Source organism: Physeter macrocephalus, unplaced genomic scaffold (genome assembly GCF_002837175.3).
Source record: "Physeter macrocephalus isolate SW-GA unplaced genomic scaffold, ASM283717v5 random_205, whole genome shotgun sequence".
NCBI lineage: Eukaryota > Metazoa > Chordata > Mammalia > Artiodactyla > Physeteridae > Physeter > Physeter macrocephalus.
The window spans coordinates 56932-71940 of NW_021145491.1; the positions used below are offsets into that span (position 1 = coordinate 56932).

A 15009-nucleotide genomic window follows, 5' to 3' on the forward strand; every position below is an offset into this window, starting at 1 on the left:
TATTCTATCTCATTTATTTAAAAAAATTGCCGACCACAACCCAACAAAGGATCGCAACCTACAAATCGAAAACCACTGATTCAGAGCACAGAATTCAAGAACAGAAGGGATATAAACGGCCCAGGGTATCATTCTGATTGTGGCCTGGATCGTAAACCTGCTTCAGATTTTAAAATCATGAGGGTGAACGACCAAATACACTTACAACCATTCTGCAGTTTTTCACTTTCAGTACAGTGTTCAATTTATCGCATGAGATATCCCTTGCTTTACTATAAAGTAGGCTTTGCGTGAGGTGATCTTGCCCAGCTGTAGGCTGATGTAAGTGTTCTGAGCACGTTTAACACAGGGTAGGCTAAGCTGTGACGTTCGGTAGGTGAGGTGCGGGAAATGCATTTTCAGTTTACAATATTTTCAACTTACGATGGATTTATGAGGGTGAAACGCATCATAAGGCAAAGCTCCGTGGTTGGCCATTCGTGTGACAATCGCTGACGTCAGTGACCTGGAGCCGCGTCACGGAAGATGGAGCTCGGGGGCGGGCCCTCACTGCCATCGCGCCGCCGGCCCCCGAAGGCTGCTTGGGGAACAGCGGGAGGTTTGCGGTCCCTCCTCACAAACAAGTCTGTTTCCCACACAGCACGCGTGGGCAGCTCTGGGGAGGACGCAGTGCCTACTGGTGTGACGGGTGAGGCACACAAGGAAAGGGGCAGAGGAGCAACTCATCTCTTCCTTCACCAGAAAGACCACGAGGTCTGCAGTTCACAGTCACCCTAGGGTTGCCGCCATCCTTCCTCTATAATGCGCACTCCCTGTCTTGCAAATACCTTGGACGGCTTGCGGGGTGGGGAGGTTCAGAAGGACCCCGTTCAGCCAAGGCTGCCGGTCCAGCTAGGAGGGATCCTGGAGGCCTGTGGAGGCACATTGTGGCGGCCGATCCGGATGGTAGAGGGTTTGGTGAAGCAGGGCCCGGGTGGCGGGGAGGTCGTCAGGGTCTGTGGGCAAGAGGAGCTGGTGGGTCTGCTGGGACCTGGCCTCCCGCAGCAGCCCCGCCCCCAGGACTCACCCACCCCCAGCTCCCGCAGCACGCCCCCAGGACTCACCCACCCCCAGCTCCCACAGCAGCCCCGCCCCCAGGACTCACCCACCCCCAGCTCCCGCAGCAGCCCCGCCCCCAGGACTCACCCACGCAGAGCTCCCGCAGCAGCCCCGCCCCCAGGACTCACCCACCCCCAGCTCCCGCAGCAGGCCCCAGAACTCGGGCTCAGCCTCTAGAACTTTGAGCAGGTTGGTGGACTCCATCCGCTCCAGCTGCACCTCCCAGTACACGTAGATCTTCTGATTGAAGGTGACGTACACGAGGCAGGGGCTGTTGCAGCCCCCTTTGCAGGCGTACAGGCCTGGGGGAGGGGTGGCGGGGGTAGGAGAAAAAGGTCGGGGAGGCTCATGCCCGGCGCGGGCGGCATTCGTGTCAGCAGTTTCTACCCACCGGTGGACGCCAAGCAGAAAACTAAAGGCCCTCTTTCTATTTCTTCCTTGTTGGGAGCTCAGTAAAGCAGGTAAAACGTAAAATATCTGGCCCATTCCAGATACGGAAAACCACAGTGACAAAGCCCAGGCAGGACAGTGTCCTAGGAGGCGACATGTGCTGGTTTCCCATTTCAGTGACAGCCCCAGGGTAACGTGGGGCGGCTCCTCTTGGGTGGTGAGCCCTCTTCCCAGGTCACTGGAATGTGGCACCAGCGCGTCACTCAAGTGTTACCATTTCAGTGACCAGAGACACCCTTAATGCTGCTTCCCAAGGTCCCCGATGTGGAACTAAGAGAATGGAACTTGGAGAACGGTCTTCACAGAGTCCTCACACGTTCAGATGGGGAAGAACTTTCCCATATCTCCACACAGCAGGCAGACAAGAACTCAACCGACTCTTTTCTTCCTGAACAACCCACCCCCCATATCTGATCCTTTAAAATATCCAAAGATAGACACCTCACTGTCTTTTATCTCCTCTTAGTTAAAACTGTAAAGATGGCAACCTGGTGCCCACTCGCGCCCTCTAACGGAAGAGCTGAAGAGCTCGTTTGTTTACGAAGACTTGCGTCAGGGGCCACAGTGAGAGTGGAAGCGAGGGGGACAGGTGTGCTTAGCAAGGGGCGCGGGGCAGGGTCCCACCTGCACAGAAGGCGCGGACGTTCTCGTCCACCTGGAAGCGCACGACGGTGCGGTTGTGATCAATGATGTACGTCTGTCCATCCCAGGCACAGGCGACCACCTCCTCGTGCCCGTTGCCCTGAAAAAGGCCAGAGACCGGGATGCAGGGGTGGCCAGGAGCCGTTTTATTTATTTATTTTTCGCTGCCTTGGGTCTTTGTTGCTACACGCGTGCTTTCTCTCTAGTTGCGGCGAGCGGGGGCTACTCTTCGTTGCGGTGCGCAGGCTTCTCGTTGCGGTGGCTTCTCTTGTGGAGCACAGGCTCTAGGCACGTGGGCTTCAGTAGCTGTGGCACGCGGGCTCCAGACCGCAGGCTCGGTAGTTGTGGCGCACGGGCTTAGCTGCTCCGCGGCACGTGGGATCTTCCCGGGCCAGGGCTCGAACCTGTGTCCCCGGCTTTGGCAGGTGGATTTCTAACCACTGCGCCACCAGGGAAGCCCCTGGGAGCTGTTTTAGAGAGGCTTCCTGACTGGGCGGATGAAATTACGGGAGCTGTGGACTCGGCTCTGGGTGACAAACAGCTGGGAAGGCGCCCCCCCCCCCCAGCATTTCTCACCGAACATCTCCCGGCACCTGGCACCAGAGGGGGCTGCTGAATGAGCCACCCCCCCAGAGTGCTCGCGACAACCCCAGGAAGTAGGCAACGTCACTCCCATTTTATATTGAGGAAGTGCCAGCTTACAGAAAGAAACTCACTCACCCAAGGCCACCCGGCCGGGAGGTGACAGACTGGGACTCAAAGCCGGGCCTGTCCTGACCTGACCTCAGAGCCTCACGCCTCTTCTCCTAGACCCTCAAGCAGGCACGACGGCCGCATCAGCGCAGCCCCACCTGCCGGCCCAGGGGCCCCAGCTCTGGTGAACTCACACTCGTGTGCGGACGTCTGCAGATGGGCGAGCAACTCACTTCTGGACCCTAAGAACAAGCTGCTTCTCTTTGGAGCCATCGGCTCTGCTGAAATGGCAGCTTCCCCGGCGGCCCAGAGAACAGCGCTGAGCCTGTGGAGTGTGGGCAGCTCGGGGGGCCGGGCCTGCCTAGGGAGCCCTGAGGTAAAGGCGGCGCCGGCTGAGAAGGGAGAGTGGCCCCCTACGGGCCCCCACTCACCGTGACGTCCAGTTTCTCGAGGGCGAAGAGCTGGTGGTCCACCTGCACCGACCACAGCAGCTTGTCCGCCTCCTCCGTGAGCTTCAGCGTCCCTGCGGGAGAGGCGGCCGGGCTGGGGGCAGAGCCCTGCGCAGACCCCGGGCCCACAGCTGCCCGCCCCGCACGGCCCACGGCTGACCTGAGGGACTCACCATCCAGGGTGCAGAGGGCAAAGAGGCCCGAGGCGCTGCTCTTGGGGCTGCGGCCTGCGGGGGAGAGGGAGGGGCGGTAAAGGACCAGAAGAAGGCAACGCGAAAGGCAAGGCGAGACCAGAGCACGTGCGGAGCGGCGAGCGCGGCCAAGGGCGGGGCATGAAGGATGCGCTGGAAGCAAGGGTGGTCCTGTACCTCCCCTCCCCCATTCACCCCTGCATCTCCCGCCCCACCTCGCTTGATGTTGCCGATGAGGTGAGTGGAGACGTTCTTGTTGTGGATGCGGCCGGACGTCTGGTGCAGCACAACGTCTCGGGCAGCGGGGGTCTCCCTGTGGTGGGGGAGGGCGACTACGTGGGAGCCCAACAGAGCTTGGCTCTCCGGACCCACGTGGGCCCCATCTCTGTGCGAGCTTCCAGGACGTGAATCAGCTGGGAGACCTATCGCCCACCCCACCTGGGCCAGTGGGCAAGTCGAGAGAGAGAGGGACGGAGCTGCCAGGCTGGAATCTCAGAACCTCTTCCAGTTGCTGCGTCAGGGTCGGGATTCGCCGGGTCCCGAAATAATCTTCCTTCATGGGGCAAAGGTGCTTGTGCCGGGACCCAGCCGACGCTGCTCCAACCACAGACCCATCCACGGCTGTGGGCGCCACCTCACTGCCGGGCACCCCACCGCCCACAGGCCCGCCCCCCCTTACCTACTGCCCTCCTCGGGCCCCTCAGAGGTGGGAGGCGGCCCAGGGTCTGTGTTCCAGGTACACAGCAGAATCGCGTAAGCACAGCCTGGCTGAGATACCATTAGCTCAGGAACACCCAGGGGCCCTGGGGTCACCGAGAGACTGTCCACCTGCAGCAGAGAATGGGGGCTCAAGGGAGCTGCTGGCGAGAGAGAGGGGAAAGCCTGCAGAGGACGGGGGTGGGCAGGGGCCCTGGGACATGTCCTCAGCCTTCAAGGACAGCGGCAGGGGGAAGTGCAGCGTCCACGGGGCTCCTGCCGGTACCACCCTCTCCACAGGGAGCACCTGCGCTCCCCGGCGCGGAGCCCCACGCGACACACCCACCGTCACATCCCTAACTCTCAGCGCAACGTTCCTTCCTGTCTGCCTGTTACTGGCCATCCCCCCTAAGACCCTGACTCGAAGTGATCTCCTCTGGGTCTCTGTCAACAAGGTGGTTTTCTCTTCTCCCCACCCTGAGCCCCGGCCCCCGCCTGTTCTCCCACGAGCCCCCTCCAGGAGGGAGGCCCGTCCTGCTCCTGGGCTGTGGCCCCCATGCTCAGCCTCTCACCTGACCCTCCAGCATCCACTTCTTGAGCGACACCAGCTGCCCTGTCAGATGCTCGGTGCCGTCGCCCAAGTCCTCCCAGCGGAAAGCCCGGACCACGCGGTCTGTGTAACCTACCACCAGCTCGTAACAGCCATCGCCATCTGTGGATCCAGAAAATGAGACGAGTTTGGAGCCAAACCTGTCTTCGCCAGCTGGAGTCCTACAAGCACGCCCTCCTCCCTGCCCCTCTAGCACCACCACCACGGGCACTTTTTATCAGGTTCGACCTCAGGCCCACCTGCCGAGCTGCCACGTCACCCCTTGAGCCAGGTACCCGCTGCCCTGCCTGCCCTTGCATCCAGAACCACACAGCTGCCTCGCAGGGCCTGTCACTTCTTCCCTCGGGTACACGACTCGAGTGCCCTGATGCACCCATATCGCTACCAGCACCTTTGAGACAGCCTCTGGCCCGAGTACCGGCCCCATATCCAAGCGGCTCACTCTCTTGCAACCTTGAGTTGTTGGTCAGCCGTCCCTTTCTTGGCAGGGACCCCCGACAACTCCATTTAGCACGGCCAACCCCACCTCAACACCCTCCAGCCCCTTTCCGTGGGTGATCTCCTCCATGGCACTGACTACTTTCGAATACACTATTTAATTTTCTTACCACATTGCTAGTGTTTATTTTCTGTCCCTTCCTAGTAAAGGTCCAGGAGAGCAGTGACTTTTGTCTGTTTTATTCACTATTGCAATCCCAGTGCCTGGAACGATGCCTGGTTTATAACGGGAGCTCAGTAGCTTGGCGTCAAATGCGTGACAACTGCCCAGACAAACAGTGACGAGACCCCGGCTCCCTCGAGATCTGCTCTGTTGCCCCTTGACTCCTGTTCCCTGGCTGCCTGCAAAGACAGCCATGCCCACCGATGTCGCTGATCAGCATGACCTTGGTGTTGGCGGGGATGTGCTGCTTGAAGACTGGGCGCTGCTCCTCCCCCCCGAGGGTCTCGTGGTGCCCAGAAGCATCCGGGGCCTTAGTGGGCGTAAGGTCGCACAAGTGAAACCAGCCCTCGGCACTCACGGCCACCACCAGGTTCTGGGGGGACAGAGGCAGAGGAGGGGCTGGTCATCAGAGCACAGGAGTCGGGGGTGGGCCGGGAGAAACCCACAGTACCCTGGGCTTCCTACCTTTCCTTTATTACACACATCTCCAACCCCGACGCACGTGAGCTGCAAAAGAAGAAAGAGGGGCTCAGGGGGACACGCTAAGGGTCCCCAGCGCTCCCTAACCCCTGTGAAGCACGGAGCGGGCTTCTCATCACCGTCATTCACTGAAGACTCCTGCGCACGCCCGGCACCGAGAGGCTGGGCTAATCCCGTTACTGCGCTCTGGGTCCAGTTTACCAGACAGCAGTCTAAGGACCTGAGGTAGTGAAGACAACTTGGGCTTAAACAAAACAAAAACTACATCAGTAGAGCCGGACTATCATACTTCTAGATGTATTCAAATGACTGCCCCCGTTTTCTACTACATTTCGTACCATCAGACAACCTCAGCAGATCCACGAAGGACTAAGGGAGTCATTCCATCACATAAAATGAAAACCAGCCGGCTGTGCGTGCGCATGACATCTGGGAAGCCTGGGGGCTTCCCTCCGATTCAAATGAACCCTTAACCAGCAGCTGGCGACCTCGGACATGCTGGGGAGCTCATGCGTGGGGCCCAGCCTCGACAGTCCCTGGGCAGGAGGGGTCCTTTCCCCCTGGAGACCCAGGGAGCTGAATACTGACCATTCCCTGGCAGGAGCAGGTGAGCCACGGCCGGCTGTCATCGTTCTTATACACAGACAGCTTTCCACTGGTGTCTCCCACCACCAGTTCATTTAACTTCAAATGGAGAGAGAAGAGAGGGTTAGGCTGGGGTCCTGCTGAGCCACTCAAGCCCTTCTCGACTGGTCCCACTCTGCGGAAGTCACAAGACCTCAACCTGCATCTTCATCAACTTTATTAACAAGATTTAGAGACCAGCACAGTCACAGTCTCCCAGGTTCTTTATCTCCAGTTAGGGGTATGTGTGTGTTGAGGGTAGGACAGGTTAGAGAAGGGCCAATACAGAATCTGTGCTCTGTCTCAGAGAAGTCTGACATCTGAACAGCTCAATGCCCCACACACCTGCTTTCGGCGCTTCTAATTTGTCCTCATGCATGGGACACATTAGGAAAACGACCCCAAATATGTAACCTTTGGAGAATTTAACTTCAGAGCTCATATTTAATCAGGAGCCAAATAAAGACAACGTCAGCTCTGGGGTCCTCCCTCCCCTGGCAAGGCCTTTCGGCGTTGGGGCGTCTGCGTGAACACAGTTGGCGGAGGCGCCGGAGGGGCAGCATCCCGGCTCTGGGCCTCTGGTGCCCCCTAGTGGTGGCTTAGCTCCCAGGAGGGTCTGGAGCCTCTTGGCTGGTTACATGTGGGCTCCCCATTTCCCAGTGGTTCCCCAAAGGCTGGCCGCCCTTTCAAGGGGATAACGATGAGAGCCAGCTGGCTCCAAATGCCATTTCCAGAAATACTTTCATGATTCCTTCTTGGGGGGACATCTAACACCCTTTCCTGTCCTCAGAGTGAATATCAGATTCTCAAGAGACTTAATTTTAAAGGCAACAAAGACATAACAGATCAACAGTAAGAAAAAATGAGAAACGAATTGGGGTTTATTAATAATGATTTGAAGCTTAGATTTATTATATTTTAATAGTTACGGCAGTTTCTGGTGGGGACATCAGATAATAGAAGCATAAAACAAGTTTATCTATTTACATCAAACCCACTGCACCCTGGAGGACTTCTGCAGACACAAAGGAGAAAGGCTGAATAGCGCAGAGCCTCCGAGTGCAGCTGCCTGAATTTGAATCCAGCCCTCTATGCCTGAATCTTTTCATCTATAAAACGAGGATCATAAGACTATCCACCTCATAAGGTTGCCGTGAGAACCGAGCTAACGGAGGGAAGCATCTAGAAAGATGACTGACAAATAGCACGAATAACAGGGGGTTTTCAGCTTCCAGTTAAATGTCCCCAAGGCTTGGGGATCTTAGCATCTTTCACACAGTCCACTCTTTTTCTATACATTCATTCAACAAATGCCACAGTCCATAGTCCATAGTAGGCCCTCGATAATGACAAATTAAAGATTACTTAATCTTTATTAAGTAAGATTACTTAATGACAAATTAAAGTTTTTTTTTTTTTTTTTTTTTAAGAAACAAAGAAAAATCAGAATGAAAGAGAATGCCCAGTCAACCCTTGAGTTTTCAGGGAAAGCTGAACAACCCGTTAGGGGCCCAAAGACAAATGCCACTGATCCACAGTTGTACAACCGCTGAGAAGGACCTCAGTTTAACGAGGGCACAGACGAAGGAATAAAATTGTAAAACAGTGTGGTGAGTGAGTAGATACAACTCAGTAGGCGACCCGGATGAGCACACTTCCGGGGTCGTCCATCTGCTCCCCAGCACTTCTGCTCTTCTGTGGTCTATCCTGGCTCTGGCCTCTGGAGGTTACTCAGTGACACTAAAGAACCCCAGCTGCAGAGTACACCTTCAGCCAGAAATGCTACCAGAGAAAGGAAGTGTGCTCTTTCTGTGACCTGCGTCCCCCTTCTAGACACCGTCTCCCCACTGGTTCTGTGGGGTCCTCGAGGGTGTGTATTCTATCCCTGGCTTCTCCCTCTGACTTAGCAGGAAATAAATTACTCGCAAATAACTTTAGGTTACTGGTTTAATAGGATGAAATAAGTATTTTTCCTGCCCCAAATCTCCAAAGGCTGGCCTGGAGAACCAGTAACAAAATTTCTATCCATACTCATGCAGGCTGAGTGTACCACACCTAATTAGTAGCCAACTACCTCACCTACTTGCCCTTCTTTCAATTATATTTATTAATAACAGGCAAAACCTTCAAATTGCTTTGAGATACATAATGACATTTGCCTTTCATAACAACCCTCATTTATTCAACAAACATTTACTGAGTGCCTACTATGTCCCAGGCACTATTCTAAGTATTGGGAATACAGCAGTGAAAAAAAGTTTTAAAAATTCCTATCCTGGGCTTCCCTGGAGGCGCAGTGGTTGCGCGTCCGCCTGCCGATGCAGGGGACACGGGTTCGTGCCCCGGTCCGGGAAGATCCCACATGCCACGGAGCGGCTAGGCCCGTGAGCCATGGCCGTTGAGCCTGTGCGTCCGACGGGCTCCGCAATGGGAGAGGCCACAACAGTGAGAGGCCCGTGTACCGCAAAAAAAAAAAAAAAATCCTATCCTTACAGAGCTTACAATGCTTACAACTAAGGTTTAAAAAAAAGAGGGAGGGAATTCCCTGGCTGTCCAGTGGTTAGGACTCCACGCTCTCACTGCCGAGGGCCCAGATTCAATCCCTGGTCGGGGAGCTAAGATCCCACAAGCTGCACGGCACGCCCACGCCCCCCTCCAAAAAAGTAGTGTGATATACCTAATATTGCAGAACTGAGTGGGCAATTCACTTAGAAAAGTACAATTGCCAAAAAAGCTGACACTGTGAAGCTAGGAAAAAAAGGCACGTGTGCCCTTTTAAACAATCAGGTAAAACAGAAAATAATGCACATCTAACGTCACTTTGTTAATGTACTATTTTAAAATGCCTCCCTTGATTGTCTCATAAAATTATACTGCTGAGCATATGAAGAAACGACAGAGCCCAGAAAACATAACACAAATTTATGAGAATAACTTTTTCCTCCCTAGACAGGGTAGAGCCAAGAGGCCTCATAAAATACTTTTTCCATCACAGCGCAAAGAAGGCTGGGGGCGGGGGTGGGGGTGGGGGTGAGTGGTGGGGACGTTTTAGCCCGAATTTTTTTTCCCTGGGAAAAGAGAGCACAGACCAGTTAGGGAGGTGAGGATGAGATGTGAGGGAGGCAGAGAAGCGACGGGGGCAGAGGGTAGGAGAGGAGAGCAACCATGTGCTTTGCATACACACCCTCGAGGACCCCACGGAAGCCTGGCGACACCAGTGGGGAGACAGTCTCTAGAGGGCGGACGCAGGACACAGAAAGAGAGCACTTCCTTTCTCTGTCAGCTTTTCATGTGAAGCTGAGATTATTGAAAAAAGTGTCCCACACCATTAACGGCCACCGTCCCCTTCGATGCTTCACCCCAGAACCCTTTACATCTTGTAATCAATGGACCTCACTACGTTTCCCTATTCTTCTATCACCCTTCCCCCGCCCCACGATAAGCTACCTGCGGGCTGGGGCTTTTGAATTCCCAGAACGCAGCAAGAGCCCTCGGCCCGTAATCAAACGCTATCGACGACGCTAACGTGTCCTGAGCGTTAACCGAGTGCCAGACACGGTTCTGCCTGCTCTACCTGTATTAAGTCACTTAACCGACGGGAAAAGGAAGGACCGCTGGGGGAGGAAAGGGACATGCACACTGAGCCAGTAACTCAACCGAGGTGGGCCCGCCAGGCGGAGACGCCTCGGCCAAGCGCCGAGAGCAGTCGGTGGGCCGGGCCGGGCCGGGCCGGGCCGGGCGGTGCGGAAGGTGCTCCCGCAGGAGCCGCACGCGCGCTCTTAGCCTACTTCCGACGCTCTGAAAGGGAAGGCAGCCCCGGAGGAGCTGGGAACTCGGCCACCACAGTTCGCTGGCTCCTCTCGGGAACAAGTGACTGACCAGGCAGTGGACCCGGTACGCGAGTCCCTAGAAGGACACTGGAGCAGGGCTCCGGACCAATCCAGCCAGGATGCCGAGTACCCAAGCCGCCCACACAGTCCTTCCCGATCCAGCTCTGAGCGCCGTGCGTACGCGCGCACCCCGCACCGCACGCCGTGCAACGCACGCCACCACGCCCACACCGTACGCACTCGCAGCACGCACACGCCGCCGCGGGCGGCCTCCTCCGCCCCGCCCCGCCCCGCGGTCGCAGAGGGGCCGCGTCTCTCCAGTGCGCATGCACTGACCGTGTCATTATCGACGTCTCCGAGGCAGATGGCGTGGGGGAAGAGGCTCCCGCTGAACTCCAGGGCCACGCGCTGTACGTAGCTAACCGACCTCATCGCAGTTCCCAGGGCTCAGGGACTGGGGAGCCCCGCTAAGTGTTCCCCGAGCCCCTCCCGACGGCCGCCCGAGCGGAAACCCACCCACAGCGGAAGTTACGTCACGCCCTGCGCCTCCAATCGCTGCCTTCCTCGCTTAACCTCAGCGAGGAGGCGGGCCTTCCGGGCGCGCCTGGCGTGGGGGCGGAGCTGAGTGACAGGGCCTCGGGCCATTCCTCTTCTCCGCAGGCTCTGCGCGCCCTGGTCCGCCGACGCTTTCCTGGCCGAGCCGTTTCCTTGGCAACAGGGCTTTCGCGGGCTTGACCTAATAACCTTGACCTTGCCCTTTGTTGCCCTGGCAGTGAAGATTCCCAGCCGTCAGACCATCCCTGAGAATCATAATAATCGTAATAACCGATGACTGTGTGGTTTCCAACAGTGTTTTAAAAAAAACTACGTAGCTCCCATTACGAGTCTTGAAATGAGGGTAGTGAATCGGACCAGCTTTTTAAAAAACGAAATAGAATAGAAAATGCCAAGTAATCTCGAGTAGTAAGGTAAGCATTATTTTTGTGAAACCTTTGTTTCAGTTGTATATATTTATACGTGTATATACTGGCTTATCAAAAAAATATTTTTTTTGTCCCACGGTGGGTGTGCTCTGTGGGTAAAAGTTTGAAAATCACTTGTAAAGCACATTGCACAATTATTGTTTCATGTAATTAGTGCAACCACCCTGTGACCTTGTCTCCTAATTCCAGTTTTTTGGATGAATAAACGGGTTCAGCAAGATAAAGCAACAAGGCGGAAAGTGATGGAGGTGGGGCTCAAACCATAATTGTTTGAGCCAACGTCCTCCAAACCCCACGTCCTTTCTGTCATTGGCTGCCAGAGTTCCTAGGAAAGTCCTCAGGCTAGAAATCGGGGTCGCTGGGATTCTGGGTCTGCTCTGGCCCCCCAGCACAAAGCTCTTGCTTCCCTCCCTCGGGGGGCCCCCCTCCGTAGCATAAATGGGACACCATCAAGGCTGGCCTCAGGGGGAAACCTTCCATGTTGAATCCAGTGCAGCCTTTCTTTGGGCTTCATCAATCAGGACATCAAAAGTATTATCTGTGAGATTCTACAGGTTCTCAGTATATTTTTAGGTTTAGGTTTGCAGGCCCAGACTGATCTACACGTTGGTCTTTCAGGAGTCAACACTGTAAAAATAAGGACGTCTACCTCACCTGGGGATGTTGGATCAGGGCTGGCCTACTTTCTACATCTGAACATAGTGGGAGAAGGCCCTGGAGGGCAGGACCTTTTTGTCTGGGGCCGGGGATGGGACCCTGATTTCTAGCCTGAGGACTTTCCTAGGAACTCTGGCAGTCAATGACAGAAAGGACGTGGGGTTTTGGCTCAGACATTTCTGGTTTGAGTCCCACCTCCATCACTTTCTGCCTTGTTGCTTTATCTTGCTGAACCCGTTTATCCATCCAAAAAACTGGAATAAGGAGACAAGGTCACAGGGTGGTTGCACTAATTACATGAAATAATATACGTGCAACATGCTTTACAAGTGATAGCTGGGGAGGGGATGGCCACGAGAGCCACAGCACCCCTACCCCTAGAGATCCTGTGGCTCTCATGGCCAGATGAGATGAGAACAGGAAGCAGTAGGTCAGAGCGGCAAAGAGGAGATAGTCTGGACAGACGCTGGGGACTGTAGGTACCCTTAGGTTTGTTTCTTGTGGTGTATTGTGGGGCTGGCCAGGTCCGTTCCAAGGCTCTGCGTCACATGTGTGTACGTGGTGCTTTAAATCCATCTGCTTACGGAGCAGTTGCATGCTGCCTTGTACCGCACTACCACATCTCTGTTCTCTCATCCTGGCTCAAACCCTAAGCTTCATACTAGGGTTAAGGGGTGGGAAAACAACCGATTTTAAAATGTTTCCCATTAATAAGTGTAAACTTATTTAGTTTTAAATTGTTTCTTTTCACTGTATGTATGACTCCATTGTTTTCTCTTTTCCCAGCCCTGTGAATGAAATAGTAAAATAAATTAATTAATAATCCAGGACAAAATAGATGAGGATCACCTTGCTCCTGTCACCCAGGGCCCTGGCCTGCCCCAGCTCTCTGAAATGGGACCCTGACCCGGCGCCCACCGTGCCTTGGTTTATCCTCTTCATCACTTGGGCTTCTTGTTCTTGACCTTCCTGTGTCAGGGTGCCTGTTTTTGTTTGCCCTGTGTTTGTCATTTCATGAAGGTCATGTCATTATGATTGCAACTTGGATACAGTTTCTTTTGGCTTTTGTCAAGAGGGCCAAACAAAGTTAGAAAGGAAGGAAAGATAGGTCTCCGAGAAACATGGCGAGACTCAAGCCCCCCTGCCCCATGCCTCTCCCCGCTGCGCCAGTTACTTTAACTGCACTGAGTGTTACGGTCCCAGTGAGTGGAACACAGGCCCAGGCATGGCAGAGCCATGCAGACAGAGCCCTGGCTCCGCAAGGAGACCCCTGTTGTTGGCCTTTTTTAGTGAGACGGTTGGCGGGTCTCCAGCGGCACTATCTAGCGCTCGTCTCATTTAGGCCAAGCGCTCTCTCGGTGTGGATTTTGGCTTCCTCCCCAGCACTGCCTAACCAGGCGGTCTTCCTGGTTAGATGACTTGGATACGGTGTTGTGTGGGTAGCTGAACAATAGCTTCAGAAGAAACCTGCTAATGGCAAGGGAAGGGGAGGTGTGTTAAGCAGGAAGCGTTTCTAGGGAGATTCTTTGTCCACCTCTTTCTCCACGGGTAGACAGGGTGGTCCTGTTCAGGGTGTCGGCCTAGGGTGCCCAGGGAAGAGACAGGACCTTGAAATGACTCTTTCTGCATGTGAGGCCCAGAGCCACTCACCATCCTGAGGGCGGGGCCGGAGCTTCCAATGGGCTCAGTGTGAGACTTCCACAGGTGCGAGTCGCAGTGCACCTTAGCGTGCTGAAGGTTCTAGAGGCCGTGAGGCACGGAAGGCTGTTCCTCACACTCGCTTGACCTAATAGCCGTGAGGCAGAACAGCAGTGTGGGCCCTGCTCTGAGTGGGATCGTCAGTCAGAGCCCACTGCACTTGCGTGTCCTTTCCCCCGCCCGCCCCCATCGGAACCCGTCAGAGCTGGTGCCTGTCCAGGACTCTACTGGCCATTAACCGAAGCAGTGGAGAGTCGTTCTTGTCACCGAAGCCCAGACATCAGGACCTGGGCTTGAAACGCGAAGGGCGGTGAAAGTGTTTCAGAAGCGGCTGGAGGTGGTGCTTGTGCAACACTGTAACCGGACTGAAGGCCACGGAATTGTTCGCTTTAAATGGTTAAAACCATGTGAATTTCACCTCAATGAAAAACAAAATACAAAAGTAACCGTTTTATGTGTGAGGCACTTCTAACCGTGGAACCGGAGACTGGAGATCTGAAGGGAACGTGCTCGTCTCCGGTTGGGGGACAGGGCATGGCTGGTCCTCTCTTCTAGTCAAGGAGCTCTCAGTTCACGAAGGCACTGCTTTTTCTTGATCACTCGTCCTTAGAACCACTGTGTGAATCTTTCACATTCTCGCTTTGCCTCCCAAAGTGGTACACTGAGCGTTCATTACGTGCTAAATAAGGTTTTGTTGTGTTTTATAGTTAAGGATAGTTGGTGCATCCGAGTTATCCAAGGTTGGCAAGCAGCTGGGGAACTGCAGCCGCAAAGTCAGCAATAACGATTGCCAGAAAGAGGACAAGAATGTCTTCTCACACTTGCATTGGCTTTTTTTCAGCACTGTCCTTTCAACCTAAGGGTTACAAGGCTTTGAGGAGTGCTGCTTTGGGACCGGTAAGGTTGGTCTTTAAGACAGAAGGAATAAGGCATCGAAGGTCCCACTGTTTCTCTATTTCCAAGAAATAGTTTCCTAAAAAGGGACTACCCGTTACTAGTCCTGCCTAAAACATCTTCCACGTGTTATTTCTCCAACTGAAATGAGATTTACAGTTCACCTTCTCACTTAGACTGGTGTGGCTGGTGGAGTCCAGTGCACCGATGCTGGGACGGCAGGCTGGCCCAGGCCCGCGGGGTGTGACCTGCAGCCCAAACGGGCTGGGAAGGCGCCGTCAGCGCTTAAGCGCTCGGAGGGATTCGACTGGGACGCAGCACACGGTGACCCGCAGGGGCGCACACGGGAATGC

At 54.9% G+C, this 15009-nt stretch overlaps 1 protein-coding gene and 1 long non-coding RNA gene across 3 annotated transcripts; one reads left to right on the plus strand and one right to left on the minus strand.

Annotated features, from left to right (window-relative positions):
- Positions 1-67: 67 nt before the first annotated feature.
- Positions 68-10973, minus strand: ITFG2 (integrin alpha FG-GAP repeat containing 2). Of its 2 annotated transcripts, XM_007117063.4 has the most exons (12): positions 10761-10973; positions 6559-6654; positions 5956-5997; positions 5692-5863; positions 4792-4931; positions 4203-4351; positions 3739-3836; positions 3506-3559; positions 3315-3406; positions 2173-2290; positions 1227-1400; positions 68-995 (listed from the first exon to the last, which is right to left on the minus strand). In XM_007117063.4, the coding sequence occupies exons 1-12, from the start codon at positions 10854-10856 to the stop codon at positions 892-894; spliced, it is 1335 nt and encodes a 444-aa protein (XP_007117125.1). In that variant the 5' UTR covers positions 10857-10973; the 3' UTR covers positions 68-891. The 2 variants fall into 2 exon arrangements, with proteins under 2 accessions (XP_007117125.1, XP_054938627.1); XM_055082652.1 differs by lacking the exons at positions 68-995; positions 1227-1400 and having other exon boundaries at positions 2173-2679; positions 10761-10961.
- LOC114484954 (uncharacterized) lies at positions 10757-14410 on the plus strand. Its single transcript, XR_003678352.1, has 3 exons — positions 10757-10834; positions 11085-11392; positions 12851-14410. It is a non-coding gene; the product is annotated as an uncharacterized lncRNA (long non-coding RNA).
- Positions 14411-15009: the final 599 nt, after the last annotated feature.